Source organism: Gadus macrocephalus, chromosome 19 (assembly GCF_031168955.1).
Source record: "Gadus macrocephalus chromosome 19, ASM3116895v1".
Lineage (NCBI taxonomy): Eukaryota > Metazoa > Chordata > Actinopteri > Gadiformes > Gadidae > Gadus > Gadus macrocephalus.
The window spans coordinates 4644221-4660950 of NC_082400.1; the positions used below are offsets into that span (position 1 = coordinate 4644221).

General features: G+C 45.5%; 1 protein-coding gene and 2 long non-coding RNA genes across 3 annotated transcripts in view; 1 reads left to right on the forward strand and 2 right to left on the reverse strand.

Moving 5' to 3' along the window:
• Positions 1-2495: 2495 nt before the first annotated feature.
• LOC132447940 (uncharacterized) lies at positions 2496-3634 on the reverse strand. Its single transcript, XR_009523267.1, has 2 exons — positions 2821-3634; positions 2496-2738 (listed from the first exon to the last, which is right to left on the reverse strand). It is a non-coding gene; the product is annotated as an uncharacterized LOC132447940 (long non-coding RNA).
• A 3385-nt stretch (positions 3635-7019) lies between these two features.
• Positions 7020-11231, reverse strand: tmem267 (transmembrane protein 267). The gene is made up of 3 exons (XM_060038988.1): positions 11149-11231; positions 9392-9864; positions 7020-9239 (listed from the first exon to the last, which is right to left on the reverse strand). The coding sequence occupies exons 2-3, from the start codon at positions 9791-9793 to the stop codon at positions 8904-8906; spliced, it is 738 nt and encodes a 245-aa protein (XP_059894971.1). The 5' UTR covers positions 9794-9864; positions 11149-11231; the 3' UTR covers positions 7020-8903.
• Positions 11232-16563: 5332 nt separating this feature from the next.
• The window catches only part of LOC132447944 (uncharacterized), a 523-nt gene continuing 356 nt past the window's right edge, over positions 16564-16730 (forward strand). Inside the window, exon 1 of the long non-coding RNA XR_009523270.1 lies at positions 16564-16693. This is a non-coding gene — a long non-coding RNA (uncharacterized LOC132447944). The remainder of the gene's footprint in view (positions 16694-16730) is intronic.

Here is a 16730-nt window from a genome sequence, read left to right on the forward strand (position 1 = left end):
CAGCCCCAGGAACAACCCGCAAGCAGCCAGCCCCAGGACCATCCCGTGAGCAGCCAGGACCAGCCCGCGAGCAGCCAACCCCAGGACCAACCCGCGAGCAGCCAACCCCAGGACCAACCCGCAAGCAGCCAGCCCCAGGAACAACCCGCAAGCAGCCAGCCCCAGGAACAACCCGCAAGCAGCCAGCCCCAGGAACAACCCGCGAGCAGCCAGCCCCTGGAACAACCCGCGAGCAGCCAGGCCCAGGAACAACCCGCAAGCAGCCAGCCCCAGGAACAACCCGCGAGCAGCCAGGCCCAGGAACAACCCGCAAGCAGCCAGCCCCAGGAACAACCCGCAAGCAGCGGACCAGCCCGTCAGCCAAAAAGAAACGCTGTGAAGTGTGTGGACCCATGATGGACAGAAAAACACAATATACATGCAACCAGTGCAAAAAATACATATGCAATACACACACAGTGAGACTCTGCCCCTCATTTGTGGTATTGTCTGATATACGTATAATGGCCGTGTTCAAAGGCTTTAATGTGTTGTTCAGACAGATGTTGAGTATGTTTCAATTTCTAATGATGTTGATTATTTCCCATGAGTTATGCCTGTTTTATGAGGCATTTCCTTATTTTGTTGCATTTTAATGCAAAAAGAAACAAAAACGAGTGGCACCTCTATTCATAAATGTGATTTAACAAAGGTAAAGTGAACAAATTTAACATATGTGTTGTTTATATTACTTGCAATTGGGATGAAGTAACCATCTGGTGAGTATTTAAAAAAAAAAGCTTGAGTATGTTGAATTAAAAGGCAATGGGTCCACCAGACCCAGCAGCACCTCCTGTGTAACAAAAACACGAACACCCTATGAGGGTTAAGAACATTTTACGTGGGTAATTACAAACTGATTAACCAAGCTGTTCTCGGTCAGTCTTATTACCGTAACCCTATAAATACAGCGGTGAGCCCAGTGCGTAATGCTGCACCATGGCACTGCTGGCACTGCTGGAGGACCATGCAAATGGCATGATTCGGAGGGAGAGGGTCTTCAGGGACCATAACGATTTATTGGCCCATGATGATGACTGGCTAATGAGCCGTTTTAGATTCCCTAGAGCTATGCTCTTGGATCTATGTGCTGAACTGGGTCCAGCATTGGAAAGGGCAACACGTAGGTACCACGCAATCCCGGTGCAGACGCAGGTCCTCACCACTTTGGGGTTCCTGGCAACCGGCTGTTTCCAACGGGAATTGGCAGACAGGTAAGTGTTTCATATAGCTGCATCTTACAACCTGCTTTCACATTTAAGCATTTTTGCTTAAATTGTGCTAATTTTGTTTGTTTTCCACCCTGTAGATCCGGTATATCACAGCCATCCCTCAGTTAATGCCCAGCGTTTTGAATGGCATCAGTGGCGTAACTATCGGTAAGCAGGGTATGCGGGCGCGTACGGGCCCGGGCCAATCAGGGCCTCCAAAAAAAAATAAAAAAAATAATAATAATCGCTCCATACCCCCCCCCGTCAACAATCGCTCCGAACCCCCCCCCCCCCCCCCGTCAACAATCGCTCCGAACCCCCCCTGTCCCGTCCCGTCCCGTCCCGTCAACAATCGTAACAAAGCCCCCTGGTGGGGGGGGGGGGGGGGGGCCCGCCTTGAACATCCTGCATACGGGCCCGTCTTTGCCTTGTTACGCCACTGAATGGCATCATACATATGGGCAGTCGATACATAAGGTTTCCCTACACAGTGGAAGAACAGGCCGAGATTAAAAGGCAATTTGCAGCAATGTCCGATTTCCCAAACGTAATCGGCGCAATTGACTGCACTCATATTGCTATAAGGGCTCCATCTGAACATGAGTTCGCTTACGTCAACCGCAAGCACGTGCACACTATTAATGTTCAAGTTATATGTGATGCCCATATGAACTTGACAAACATAGTGGCACGTTGGCCTGGTGCAACACATGATTCCTTTATTCTGACGCACAGTAGTGTAGGGAACAGACTACAGGCAGGCGCGGGGCGGGATGGCTGGCTTCTAGGTGAGTTTTTTTTTTAAAGAGGAATGTAACATTGTAGTTCTTGACATAACTACTGATTTTCTGCATTGCAGGGGACAGTGGATACCCCCTGAGACGCTGGCTCCTCACCCCAGTTTTGAACGCGCAAAGCGCCGAGGAACAACGATATAATGAGGTCCATGGCCGTGCTCGTTCAGTGGTGGAGCGCGCCATCGGCCTCCTGAGGTGCCGGTGGTGCGCTCTGGATGCGTCGGGGGGGAGGCTTTTATACCAGCCTGCCAAAGTGTGCCGCATTATAAGGGCTTGCGGCGTGCTGCACAATTTGTCCCAGAGGAACGGCATCCCTCTCCCCCCCGACCTCCCTCCCCCCGAGCTTGACCCGGAGGGCCAGCCCCCTCCGAGGCAAGTCGGATTTCAACAGGGTGCAAGAGTACGTGCGGATGTCATGCGGCGTTTATGAAATGAAGACGACTCAAGGTTCATTTTTTCACAGTATCTTTTAATATTGTGGGAATTTCGGTGATAACATTTCGAATCTGCCTCATCTCCTCAGTCAAGTTGTTGACTGCATCTATCGTTTCCCTCTGTAGCTGCAGAACTGCGTCTGTGAGGACCCGACCAGCGGACTGACGCTTGGTGCTGGGGGTGGGGGCAGCCGGATGACCTGCGGCCGAGGGCCCCTCGCCGGCATCATCGTCCTCCTCCCCACCGACCGCTGACTCTGGAGGACGCACAAGCAAAATAGCTTGCACTAGGCCTACATGATCGATAATAAATCTATAAAAAACAGCAATCAGCTTTACCTTGTTCTTCTGTGTTGTCAGCGTCTCCTTCCCTTTCGGACACGATGCCACTCACGCTTGCGGTGCCAATTATGGATGCAACTTTCGTGTCAATTGGTGTTAGGTCAGGAGTACTGGGTCCCCCTCCAGTTGCAGTCACGCTCTGGCGGTGTGAGGACAGCCTCTGCTTTGCACCCACCTGTAATTAACGATCTTCACTATACGACCAGTAACATTTGAGCAATTAATTATAAACATGTGCTGTGCGTGAGGAAATAAAAAATTACCTTTATGTCGGACCACTTCTTTTTCAATTCGGGTACTGTGCGCTCCGTACCACTGACAGCGTTCACTGCCGCAGCAACATGTTGCCACTCATTCTGTTTTTTAATGTTGGTGATCCCGATCCCGTGACCGCCGAACAAAATTTATTTTCGGGCCTCCACCTCACCCACAAGTGTCTCCACCTCAACCTCCGTGAAGTTTCTTTTTTTGGCTTTTCTCTGTCCTGCCATTGTTTCCAACAAGACATAATACTGGCATCTGAGTCTGTTTTATATGCAGATCGCATTCATGAGGTCATTTGCATTGACCATTTATGGTTAAAAAGGGGCGTGTAGAGGGCGGAACGTGAAGCTGATTCAGCTGCGCACAATTGTAGTCAGTATGTGATTTATAAAGCAAAGATTGCGTACAGGTGTGCGTACGCAGTGTTTTATAAATCCGAATATTTTTTTGGCGCACGCAAAACTTGGCTTCTGGGCGTACGCACATTTTTAGTAACGATCCCACGCACAGTTTTATAAATGAGACCCCAGGAGTCTCAGCCATGGTCTCAGCACCAACGCGTCTTCCTGTGACGTTAGGTCGTTACCACTAACAGTTTACAATGTGAATAATGATAAAAAATTACAATATAGAGCTGCTGATGTATAGGCCTACTATAATATCTATTATTGAAGTTGAATCATTGAAGTAAGACTGTCCAGGGATTTCAACTCCTAATAAAGAGAAACATTTAAATAAATTTGCTTCAATATTTTACTCTGGAAATCTTGGAACTTTATTCATGAACAAAACATGTTGTGGAGGTAACATGAAATTTAACGTCACACTTTGAAAGATTTATGATATTAATATACAACATATATATATATATATATACATATATATATATATATATATGTGTGATCCATGTTTATATAAACAGGAGGCAGCAGAAGCCGATCACGTGTTCATGTATTGGAAGAGTTCAATTCATCAAATGAGGCTCTAAAAAGCTAATGTTTTGACGTTTACATATCCTTTCATTGAAAATATTGGACTGTCACACAAATCTGCCAAACGTTCTGGCCGGCGTTCTATTTACCATGAGGCCACTTTTACTTTTCTTTGGTAAACCCTTAAAAATCATCATGTCAAATGAAGCAGTTCACATTTCAAACAAAGTGCCGTGTTGTGCTTAACGTTAACCCCAATTGAGAAAAATAAAAAATAAATAGGCCTAAACGAAGAACCATCACTTGATTAACATCCGTGCGCACAATTCCAACCGCATTTTATCGTAACATTGGAGCAAGTATTTTTTTATTTTATATTTTTTTACAATTATTTATTCATGCTTAGGTGCAGGACAATACATAAGAGCACAACATAATACATACACCCACCACGCATTTACAACAACAAAGATGGCAGCAAGAAATGCTTATTGCGGGGACCCGTGACATTCATCAATTACTAGGCCAAAAACTTTGTTGATTTTACTCTTTCAATGACATGGCCATTGATAGAGAGACAGGTATAGTTTTGGCACAGTTGGTTTATTGTTCTTTCATTTATGGTTTTAACTTTTGTTTTCTGGGTAGGAGTTAAATAGGAGAGATAATTACTCCAGATGTTAAGCTTGTGTTTGGTACGTTGGTGATAATGTTATCGATGATGGTCTTCGTATATTGTGTGACTTTGGTAACAATGTTAATTACAGTGAATATTGTATGTGACAATATTGGCATACTAAACATTTATTTCCCTATTATATGACCATCCAGGCACAAGCTTGCAGGCACAAAAAATGATGATGGTCAAAAAGATTCAAGTTCCTCACATTTTTCTTCCGGGACTTTGAGATGGGTACAGCAAGTAGACTGGAACCATCAGTACCGTATACATTATTCACCTCGTTACTTTCACCTTCACAACCTCCGCTGACAGCATTACATAGCTACTGCACCGAGACACACTAGAAAGTCAGGCAAATTTACATTCACATTGAAGTGCAGTATTTTGAGATTGGTAAGCAAGAGTGCTCGCATCGAGCAAATATTCATGTCACATGTCATCGTCCATCTCTACCCTCTCTGATGTCACAGTAAACGGCTCTGGGGATATTCTTCTTTCAAAATTGGAGAAACTGTCTGCTAGTCTTAGTTCCTTCAACCGAAGATGATGCAACATTATGCAAAGCGCATCACTGGTGGTCGGAAGCATGCATTTGTTGACAAACTAAGTACGAAGATAATATTGGGAAGTCAAATGATATCCGAAAACTCGGATATCGAACACAAGGTCACAGCACAGTTGCATGGATTAACAAGTTCAACAAAACCTTCCACAAACCATTGACATGGTCGGTTGACACACCTGAACCAAAGGACCTCTCCAGAGAAATCAATAAATAGGAGAGTTATAGTGTGTGCAAGTGCATGTGAAAATATGTCAATGCAGCATCGCATCTATGGCCAAAGTCTAGCACGACATTATTCCAAGCCTTAACAGTCAACATGCTACCAAACTTCATCACCCCGGTCACTCGTCTACTCAGTGTTCAGCCTTTGAAATACTTGGCCTCGTACGGGCCCGTGACAACAGTTGATCTTATATGGAGCGGTTTGATATGACAATTGCTCTGATTGGATGCAGGTCCATCCAATGGCGTGTGGAGGCCTTTCGTTCTGCAGACGTTGACGACACCCCTTAGGGAATGAGTTGAGAGGTTCCAGACTAATTCGTCTGGCGATTCCTGGATAAGTAAATAATGGATTAAGATCAGAACACGTCCTTTACTTTGGCGACAGAAAGGAAAGGAAATTGCTGCGTTCAGTTTAATGATAGTATGATATGATTGTTACTCCATTACTGCCCTCAAAACAATATAATCAGCCATACCATGTCGTCTAAAACAAAGGTACAATGCATGTAAAGTTTGAAGGGAAAGAACAACAGGGTAGGGATACTGAAAGTATTTGTGTAAAGAGAGAGAAGGGCTAGAGGAGAGGGGCTAGAGAGAGACAGGAGGGCTTGAGAGAGAGAGGATGGCTAGAGCGAGAGGAGCTAGAGAGACATAGGATGGCTAGAGCGAGAGGAGCTAGAGAGACATAGGAGGGCTAGAGGGAGAGAGGAGGAGCTAGAGAGACATAGGATGGCTAGAGCGAGAGGAGCTAGAGAGACATAGGAGGGCTAGAGAGAGAGAGGAGGGCTGGAGAGAGAGAGAGAGGAGGGCTGGAGAGAGAGAGAGAGGAGGTCTAGAGAGAGAGGAGCTAGAGGGACAGAGGAGGGCTAGAGAGAGGAGGGCTGGAGAGAGAGAGAGAGAGGAGGGCTAGAGAGAGAGAGGAGGGCTAGAGAGAGAGAGAAGAGGGCTGGAGAGAGAGAGAGAGGAGGGCTAGAGAGAGAGAGGAGGTCTAGAGAGAGAGGAGCTAGACTAGAGGGACAGAGGAGGGCTAGAGAGAGAGGAGGGTGAGAGAGAGACGAGATGAGCTAGAAAGAGAGAGTAAGGCTAGAGAGAGAGGAGGGTGAGAGAGAGAGAGAGAGAGAGAGAGAGAGAGAGAGAGAGAGAGAGAGAGAGAGAGAGGCTAGAGGAGAGGGGCTAGAGAGAGGAGGGCTAGAGGAGTGACAGGAGGGCTAGAGAGAGGAGAGGGGCTAGAGAGAGAGAGGAGGGCGAGAGAGAGAGAAGGGCTAGAGACAGAGGGCTAGAGAGAAAGGGGAGGGGGCTAGAGAGAGACAGTAGGGCTAGATAGAGAGAGGAGGGGCTAGAGGAGAGACAGGAGGGCTAGAGAGAGAGGAGGGGCTAGAGAGAGACAGGAGGGAGAGAGAGAGCTATAGCGAGAGGGAGGAGGTGAGTGAGAGAGGGCTGGAGATAGATAGGAGGGCTAGAGAGACAATGTTCCATAAGAGAGGAAAGGAATAGATTTTCATATCACAAAAAAATCCTCAAAGAGCAGTTTTTGATTGTGTACTACAACTACACACAGGTAGAACTTTATTCAGTTAAAATAAAATAAATCACAATATATATTTAGACCTACATGTTTTTACCAAAATGGTTAACATATGTATTTAACAAATAGGCCTACATTTAGAAAGAGTTGACAGCCAAATCAATTAAGGTAAACATCAAAATAAAGTGCAAAATTCAACGTGTGTGTGTGTGTGTGTGTCTACACAGAGACATTATAGTGAACGAGACAGGAACAGCTTAAATCGACTATTTCATGATAATCGTCGAGTAGATGAGTTTATCAACACTACCATCTAGTGGCCATACATATCACTACAGCCACTTAAACAAGTTTTGGAATTAATTTAGAGATGGGTTAGTTTAGGTATAAGGGTAGGGTTGGTTAGTTCAGGTATCATGCTAGAGATCGTTGGTTCAGGTATGGTTAGTTTGGGTACCAGAGATGGTTAGTTTGGGTAAAAGGTTAGAGATGGTATTCGGTAGGGCATATCTGTAGGGTTTTAGAGGTGGTAAAGGGTTTAAGAGGTGGTTACGGTAAAGGTTTTAGAGGTGGTTAAGGTAATAGTGTGGTGTCGCTGAGGTTAAGGATCAGAGTTCCTCTCTGACTATACTGCCTGGCAAGCGACTACAGATCAGACTGTGGTCATGAGTTAAATGTGGAGAAGAGACATTCGTCCCAGCCGCTCTACCAGAGGCCGATACTACCAAGTTCAACACCCCAAGGATATCTTTTTTTTTAGCTGTCTTCACTTAGCCCAACAACCGCAACCACGGTGGTTTTACGACAGCGACCATCAAATCGTCAAGACAACCAAGATCTTCCCGATCAAGCCATCAGCACGTTCACGTCAGCGGGGCGGTAGTTTGCACCGCCTGTTGAAGGCGGAAGTTCGCAGGCTTATCCATATCACTGCCACAATGTCATGGCATGGGTAGATCTGACAATAATTCCAATTGCGTATCCGTTCAACTAATGTGTTGCTGAGATGATCACAGCAGGTGTTGCAGCATAAGTTGTACAATGTACAGCGTGCAGCATAGCGATGTAGCACAGTGTAAAGTGAACCATCGTGGTGACACTGAGAAGCCAGGGATGAGGCTGGGGTTAGCACACTTTACCCCAAGTCCAGCCTCATAGTGTAAGTGTCTCTGGTCCCCTCAGGATATTTTCAGACCACAACAAGTCAAACACATTCTGTCACGATACACAACACTGTCACACAACACTGTCACCCTCCAGGTTCATATAAAGGCCTACAGTCGCCTGAGGAATCTGATCAATAAAAGAGTCGGTTTTTCCTGATGAATTTGAAAGTTTGAAAATTAAAAAAGTTGAGAGCATAAGAAGTTGATATATAAATATTAATATAAATCCTATTATATTAATATAGACGTAAGGAATGCCTTTATAAGATGTAACTTGTATATTCCAAGCATCTAGCCAGCCTTTTGCTAGCGCGTCGCTAGAATATCTCCAGCCTTATAGCAAGAATATAGCTTACAGGTAACATGTACCTAGACGGTCTATAACCTGTAGCTAGCACATCGCTAGCATTATTCCGGCTTGTTGGCAGCATGTAGCTAGAATGTCGTTAGAATGTCTCCAGCCTGTAGCTAGCAAATCCCTAGCATGACGAAATGGTTGCGATTCACGCAGCACGAATAACAAAAACAAAAACACAAAGATTAATAAAGGTTTGTGTGAAGACCATCAGTTAATAAATAACAACAAAGAATATATTCTTTCTCCTGGGGACGCCATTTGGTGGGGGACCAAACTGTCTGTGGACTGTCCCCCCATAGGTCCTCAGGCTTGGGGGTGTCCCCCCATAGGTCCTCAGGCTTGGGGGTGTCCCCCCATAGGTCCTCAGACGTCGATGGCGACGCCGTGTTTGGTGGTGATGACGTGGCGAGCCCCGGTCAGGTACATGAGCACCGAGACGAGGTGGGGGAGCGTTGCCGTGGTGCCCACGTACAGCCAATAGGGGATGGGCGCTGTGTTGCCCAGCGGACACACCCACAGGCCCCGGCGCACCGCGTCCCGCACGTGGTGCGTCGTCATGGAGACGAAGAGCATCCAGGGCAGGGAGCACCAGGCGTCCTTGAGGCGGGCGAGGGACATGAGGAGGCGGAGCGAGAGGCAGAGCACGGGGATGAGGGAGGAGCAGTGGAGGGGGGGGCGGTGGGGCAGAGAGACGGCTGCCTGGGGGGGGGGGGGGACAGTCAGACAGACAGAGAGAGAGAGAGATGTCAACACGGGCAGTGCATATCATCGGTGTGGTAACCGTGGTCCCCGTGGTCCATGCACACCCTTCCGCCCCGTGACAGTCAGCCGTGGAGGGGGGCGGCGCCTACCTTGAGTGACAGGGAGCCGGCCGTGTAGAAGTGGTCCAGGTCGATGAGTGAGGCCAGCAGGCCGGCCAGCAGCACCTCGTACACGTCGCTCCTCTTCCTCAGGCCGATGACGATGGCCCAGGACCACAGGCCCACCAGGGCGTGCGTGGCGTTGTCCAGCCCCGCCCGCAGCCACAGCTGCTGCTGCAGCACCGACAGCTGGAGGGCGTGGTCCGCCAGGACGCAGGCCACGCCCAGCCCGGCCGATGCCAGCAGGGAGGCGGAGCTGAAGGTCTGGAGCAGCGCCTGGGCCTTCTCCGTCTCCACCGCCAGGCTCAGAGGCATGGCCACGCCCCCGTCCCCGAGGGCCACGCCTAGCAACGGGCTGGAGGCGGAGTCCAGCTTGGAGTAGAAGCCCTGCATGCTGATAGGACGACGGGGATCACGGGGGAGGGGAGCCAATCAACGTGCCGAGTCAGCACGACTCACCCAAACTGAGGAATATACGGGAGAGAATTAGTAAAAAAGAATGCACAACCAAGGAACGTTATTGACCAATCAGGATCAATGTTGAATAATGTGTGTGGTACATTTAGCAATATCACACGAGACCAACTGCTGTTATATTACATTTCCGCACGGCTGTGATTCGGTTGTAGGCAAGAGGCCGCACGCCGAATATATTTACAACCGACAGTTCCACAAGCACCGTTCATTAATGCTAATAAATCGACAACAGATAGGATTTGTTTTTTTAATTTAATCGTTTATTCAACTTCGCCCACACAATGAGTTCTGCAGTTGAACTGGGACCACACTGTTGCCAAGCAACACAGACGTTCTCCTGCAAACATCGTTGTGTAGGTCTTCACCTCACCGCAGGCTTGCTGCTTTATACTCTCAACATTTATCTGTGTTCTTCCGCTTGTGAAACCAGTGGAATAAGAGTGTTGACCGTTGCTTTAGCGACATGTCTGACTGGCTCTTTTCACAGCACCCATTTTGGCGCGTCATAGCACAGTATACCCAGGTTTAATTGATTGATTCAATTAATTAAATCCCAATATCCGGTCCCTGCCCACCTAATGGTACAGAGCCGTAATCAATGTTATTAATTTCATCCGTGTTTACCCTGCTAGGCCACGTCAACATGGCTGCTGTTAAAAGGACCTTTTCCCCTGAGTTAAAAGGTTCCCATCGTTAATGTAATTATGGGTTATTAAAAACACCTGTACAGCTGAGATACATGGATGCATAGAGTTCCCAGGTCTGTTAGACTCTACCAGCAGCACTCACACAAGGTCTATTGTCTCATCACATAACTTGAGCAGAACTAACCTAACTGTTGTATATCATCTTTCAAAGGCATCTCCGTCTTTCCTACCTCCTCCCTCCTCCCTCCTCCCATCCTTCCTAGCTTCCTACCTTCAAGTACCTATAACGATAACATATGAGGCATCATGTTCTGCTCCATTGTTATTGAACCTTTTTGACTAAAGCTCAGATGCACGGATATAACACGAATTTCCACAGTTAACAATATGATAATTAACATGAATGCATGGATAATAATAATGTGTGTTATGTGCACCCCAGCAGACCCGGATGTGTCTGTTACGATGTGTGTTGGATGTAGATCGTCTACAAAAGACGGTGTTCTTCCTCGCTGAACACCACATTTGCCTAAGACACTTTTCCTGTTATCTAACCATGAACAGGTGTGGAAAAAAAGATTCAAATTGAAGGAAAAGCGTAATTTTAGGGAGAAGATAACTCACCCCATAGCGGCGACGCTTCTTCTGTTGTATCTGAAGAAGGTTCTCTAATGCGCATGCGTCGCTCTACCGCCCCCCTGTGTGATCACCGTCACCCCATGTACTCATGTTAGCATAAGAATAATATAATCATATCATTTAGAATACATCCATGCTGTGCAATATATTATGTGCATATATATATATATATATATATATACACACACATAATCTTATGTATATACATTCAATTATTAATAATATAATGTTATTATATTATTCTCTGGAGCCTTTTCCTCCAGAGAATATATATATATATAGATTGCCATGTTTGTATCATCATGTCCCTTATCCTTGTTTTAACAGCCTCTACTTTTGTATCACACTGTCACTGTCCCATATCTTGTTATTAGTCAGGTCGTCTCTGCTGAGCTGCTCATTCGCGTGTCATCTATTTAATCTACCAGGTTATGTAAAGCATTTGTCATTGATGTATTAATCCTATTTTACCATGTGCACCTTGTTTGTTTACAGGTCTATTTGGTGTATCTATTAACTGTGGGCCCTGAAGATACTATACTATACAGACACACTGTGCAGATCAACAAAGCATGCTTTGTCTATCTAATTCAACTTTGAATCTCTCCGGCCGAAACTGCATTGTGTCACTTTGGTTCCCAGGCTTTGGCTCACAGCAACAATCCAGAAACAATGAATTCATCACATCATACGACAGATGAAGAATGCATAAAACATGTCAACGGTGCCCCTAACATAGCATGAAATGCGGAAACAGTCATCCAGATGAGATATGATATTTCAATTGTGCCAGATTACTGCCATGAACTGCTTCAACAAGGAGCTCATGTCAGTCACTATGATAGTGTTTCCGACAAAGCTTTTATTTGGGCGGGTTATTTATTATTTTTATATTTGATCAGACCGAGTGATTGACACCATCCGTGATTGACCGTTTTTCCCATGCATTTTTATTTTTTCTTGAGGTAAAATCGTATTTCATTGCACAGTGGACAGAAACACATTGATTCACTCTCTTTCTCTCTCTCTCCCGCTCACCAACATATTGACAATGAACCGTCTGTGAACAGCCCCTCCTCTCCGTGCATACTGAATCAAACCATGATTGTGAGTGGGATGAAGAATGTTTGTTGGCCTTTCCCTCCAGAGAAGCCGGCAGGCCGAATCCATTAATAGAATCAATTCGGAGTTCACCAATCAGTATGAGGGATGGCAAGAATACCAAAAAAACTAAATCAAATCAACGGTCTAAATCTCAACAAGAACTCTTGTATTACTCTATGTGGCAGTATGAACTATGGGGTTGTCGTTCTAGTGTTGGTTCACATGAAATCGAGCATCCGCATGGTACATCGGTAGGAATGTAGGAGGGACAAATGATTGTCACAAGCATTAAGGGAACGACCAGACATGAGCACAGGTTATGCAAGAATTGCAACTTCTGTGCCCCAGACTGCCTCGGTGATGGTGTCGCTCCAGACGACTGCACCTGTCAACGAGGTACAACGCCCCCAAAAACCACACTCGTAATGTCAGCGGGGAAAAAGACCCAGGTATAAGTCAGAACAGTGAGATAGTCCCGACCGTCCGAGGATCCCTTGCGGCAACCAAAACATGGCGACCACGGCTGTGACCGCCACACAGCCCCCACTGCTGCTGGTCGCGGTCATCCAGCTCCTTCCTTCCCCTCACTCCGGCCTCATCTCACGTCACTGTCGTCGTTGGTCACGTTGGTTGGTGACCATACTGAGAGGGCGCTGGAGATGTCCAGGAGGACGCCAAGACGTACCAGGGAGATGGTCGACCCTGTGTCTGCCAGGGCCCAGCAGACTGCAGCCAAGATACAGGCCCCTGATGCGGCCAAGGCTACCGACCATGGAGAGGCGTTGGAGGCTTGAGTGGTGGTCCCCTCACTGGACCATGGAGGGTTAGGCATTTAATGCACAAAATCGCTCATTATAATATTCATTCACAATGAAGGAAGAAGCTTAAAATAAGTATCTCAAAGTTAGCGTTGAACATATTATTTTTTTTAATTTGGATGTCAGGCTGTTCTGAATTTGGGGGCGGTTGAAATCCTAACCCTATCAATGTCATTAATCTCAGGGGCCCCAAGTCCTCTACCAACTTACTCTGCTCTGGGCGAAAAAGCCCTTGAGGCATCAGATTCGAGGACGCTGATTGGCGCTCTTTATTAGCCAGCCATCACTGCTAGCATAATAACGTTGATAGGTATATTTCATTTATTTATTAATGTTAAAACAACCAAGTGTGTTTCACTCACCACACTTGGCTTCCAAGAGAGAGTGTTTGAATATAATTTACAAAGCAGCAGCAAATCTGCAAAAATCTCAATATTTCTTCAACTTCCACCTCTTCAGAGCTGAGACTGTCCTTGGCACCCTGAAGCGAAGCGGCAGAAAACTCAAACACAAATGACTTTCGACTGAACATGAAGTTAATCATCTTGCATGGTACGACTGCTCAGCTTCAAACCCGCGAAAACAACCTCAGAAAGTGGGCTTTTCCACCTCGGCAAGCAAATCGTCAAGCAATTAATTAGAAAATAAATGGATGCTTCCCCTACTCTTCATCATATGAAAGCGCCACCACAAGTTGAATTTCAAAGCTAACACAGGCATCTAAACTCACAACCTCTATGCTTGATGCTCTCCCTTCAAAGACTCAACATTGTGAATCTGTCCTTGTCTTCTGCAATAGTTCCCTCTACCGCTTAGATTGCTGCGATAAACCTCTATCCAAGAAGCCTGGGCTAGACCCTGAAGGTCTCAGCAGCTATCGGCCCATTTCGTACCTTCCTTTCCTTTCTAGAGTACTGGAAAGAATCGTAGCCGACCAAACCATCAATCATCTGATGACGAACAACATATTTAAACCCTTTCAATCTGGCTTCATGTCTTTGTACTCCACTGAAACTGCTGTGACAGAGAAGTAAGCGATCTACTCCTCACCATGGACGGCAATGCAAGCTCCCTGCTGGTGATGTTTGACCTCAGTGCCGCCGTCGACACAATTGATCACAACCTTCATCTTCATCTTCATCTTCTCAATCACTATTTTGGCATCAAAGGTTCTCCTCATTGCTGGTTAAGGTGTTCTCTCACCAATAGAACGCAGTTAGAAAAATCCAAACAATGCAACCTTAGCTTTGGTTGGCCTAAAAGTCCTTGGTCCACTGCTGATTCCATCAACATGCTTCCCTTTTGTGCTATATTTGCGACTACGGAATTAGCTTTGACTGTTATGTGGATGACACTCAAATGTACTTCCTATTGATTCAGACGACCCTTCCCAGCCTCCAGAAGGTTGAACCTTGCCTGAAAAGATGGATATTCCAAAACAACATGCTGCTAAACACAGGGAAAACAGAGCTCATACTAATTTGCAAAAAGCAACAACAAACCCAATGTTTTGGCTTGGCTATCCTCCAATGTGCCTGTGTCTAAAATCGTATTATATAACTAAAACTAAAATAAGACATTTTTTGCACATTCCAACTATTTTGTCCTCCCTTCACTGGCCCACAATAACTGCCTGATCGGATTTTGATGTGCTACTGCTTACCTACAAAACCCTTCACGGAATAGCTCTACCTACCTGAAGGAGCTGTTCCTTACTGTCCTCCAGCTGCCCATCCGGTATTCAGGAACAGGCTTCTTTCAGTAACACAGTAATCAGCAGCTCTCCCTATGGAATAGTCTGCCACCTGTAAATCAGGTGGCAGACATCAGGTGGCTGACATTATGAGTGTGGTGGATGGGGGGGTTAGCCCTCGGTGACAGGTGGGGTCGCCTGGAGCGACACCATCACCGAGGCACTTATCTGTTGAATGAAGGCAACTCTCGGGGCATGAGGTGTGTGGGGCAATCAATTCAAATCCAAACTGAAAACCTTCCTCTTTACTCTTTGTTTGGTGCCTGACGTACCCCTCAGCTCTGGTTGCAGCTGGGTGGGCCAGCTTTGGCCCACCCCTGCCGCTGATAGGCACCGATTAGTGGTTGCCGCCATGTTTCTTGTCCAACCTGCCCCATCGAACCATAAGTCTTTCTTTGTTTCAGCATGTTGCGGACACCCCTGATGCTCACTGGCCAGCACCCCATCATAGACGATACGTATGCCTCAATTATTTTGTTATTGTCTTCTTGTATTCCTACTACGTGTGTCAATTATGCCAAACGTTTAACTCCTCACCATTCCTGGAAGAAGGGATCCCCAACTCAGTGTTCCTTCTCAAGATTTCATCCTAGTTTTTAGTTTTTTCTTGCCCACTTGGGGGCTATGGTTGGGGGCTAAGGGGGTGTCATAAATATATGGCCTGTTAAGCCCTTTGAGAGTGAAAATGTGATTAAGGCTATACAAATAAAATTGACTTTACTATTAACTAACTATAATAATATTAATATTAAATATTAACTAACATATACAATTAACAAATTAAAAGACCATTTAATAATTGTATTATTATCTAAGTATAATAACATTAACAAACTATAGCAATTAACTAACTTTAATGCTTTTGAAAGACTATAATACTATTCACTAGATATAATACTGTACATGTAGAACTCCAACATAATACAAGCACAACACATGCGCACACAAAGACAAACAGACACACACAGGCGGACAGACAGACAGACAGACAGACAGACAGACAGACAGACAGACAGACAGACAGACAGACAGACAGACAGACAGACAGACAGACAGACAGACAGACAGACAGACAGACAGGCAGGCAGGCAGGCAGACAGACAGATGAACAGGACAGATGAACAGGACAGTAGACAGGATGGTGGCCAGACAGGTAGACAGACAGATTAAAGGACAGTCATTTTCATTTGTTGTGAAATGGTCATGTTTAATACTTGAAACCTTTCATTGTATATACATCTATAAAAAAGCCCGGTATGATATTCTACTGCTAATACATCATCATTATTATTATTATAATAATAATTATTATCATTATTATTATTATTAAATAATACACTTTTTGTTCCATGTTAAAGTTACATATCATAGTTTACAAAATAGGATCGATGATAATTAAGCCATTATGAAATAAAAATAAACTAAGAGCATCTATGTATTTTTTATATTCCTTGAAATGAACAAAATACAATTATGCACACCGTTATTCCAATACCTTCATGAAATCAACTGGTGATGTCAGGATATCAACTGGTTACATTAACCGGTGATATCATGATATCAACTGGTTATATTAACCAGTGATGTCAGCTGATGTACTGCAGAGAAAAGTTTTGTTGTTGAAGGTGCCGTTGCTTGACGTCAGTTAACGTGAATTTTACAATGTAAAACCAATATGGTCCTGCTGACCCGATGGAGCTCTACCTCACATCCACTGAGCCGTATCCATGGCAACGATCTAAACCAACCGCGACCAGAACCTATTACCCTTCAGATAGATCCAGTCCATGTAGACTAGCTGAGGGTTAATGTGTGCGTGTGTGTGTGTGTGTGTTTGTGTGTGTGTCTGAGTGTGGTTGTGTGTCTGTGTGTATGTGTGTGATTATGTGTTT

Excerpts from the sequence above, each read along its gene's own strand:
- tmem267 (XM_060038988.1), bottom strand. The coding sequence starts at position 9,793 with ATGCAGGGCTTCTACTCCAAGCTGGACTCCGCCTCCAGCCCGTTGCTA. Across the intron at positions 9,240-9,391 it reads CCGGCTCCCTGTCACTCAAG|GCAGCCGTCTCTCTGCCCCA; the intron begins GTAGGCGCCGCC and ends CCCCCCCCCCAG.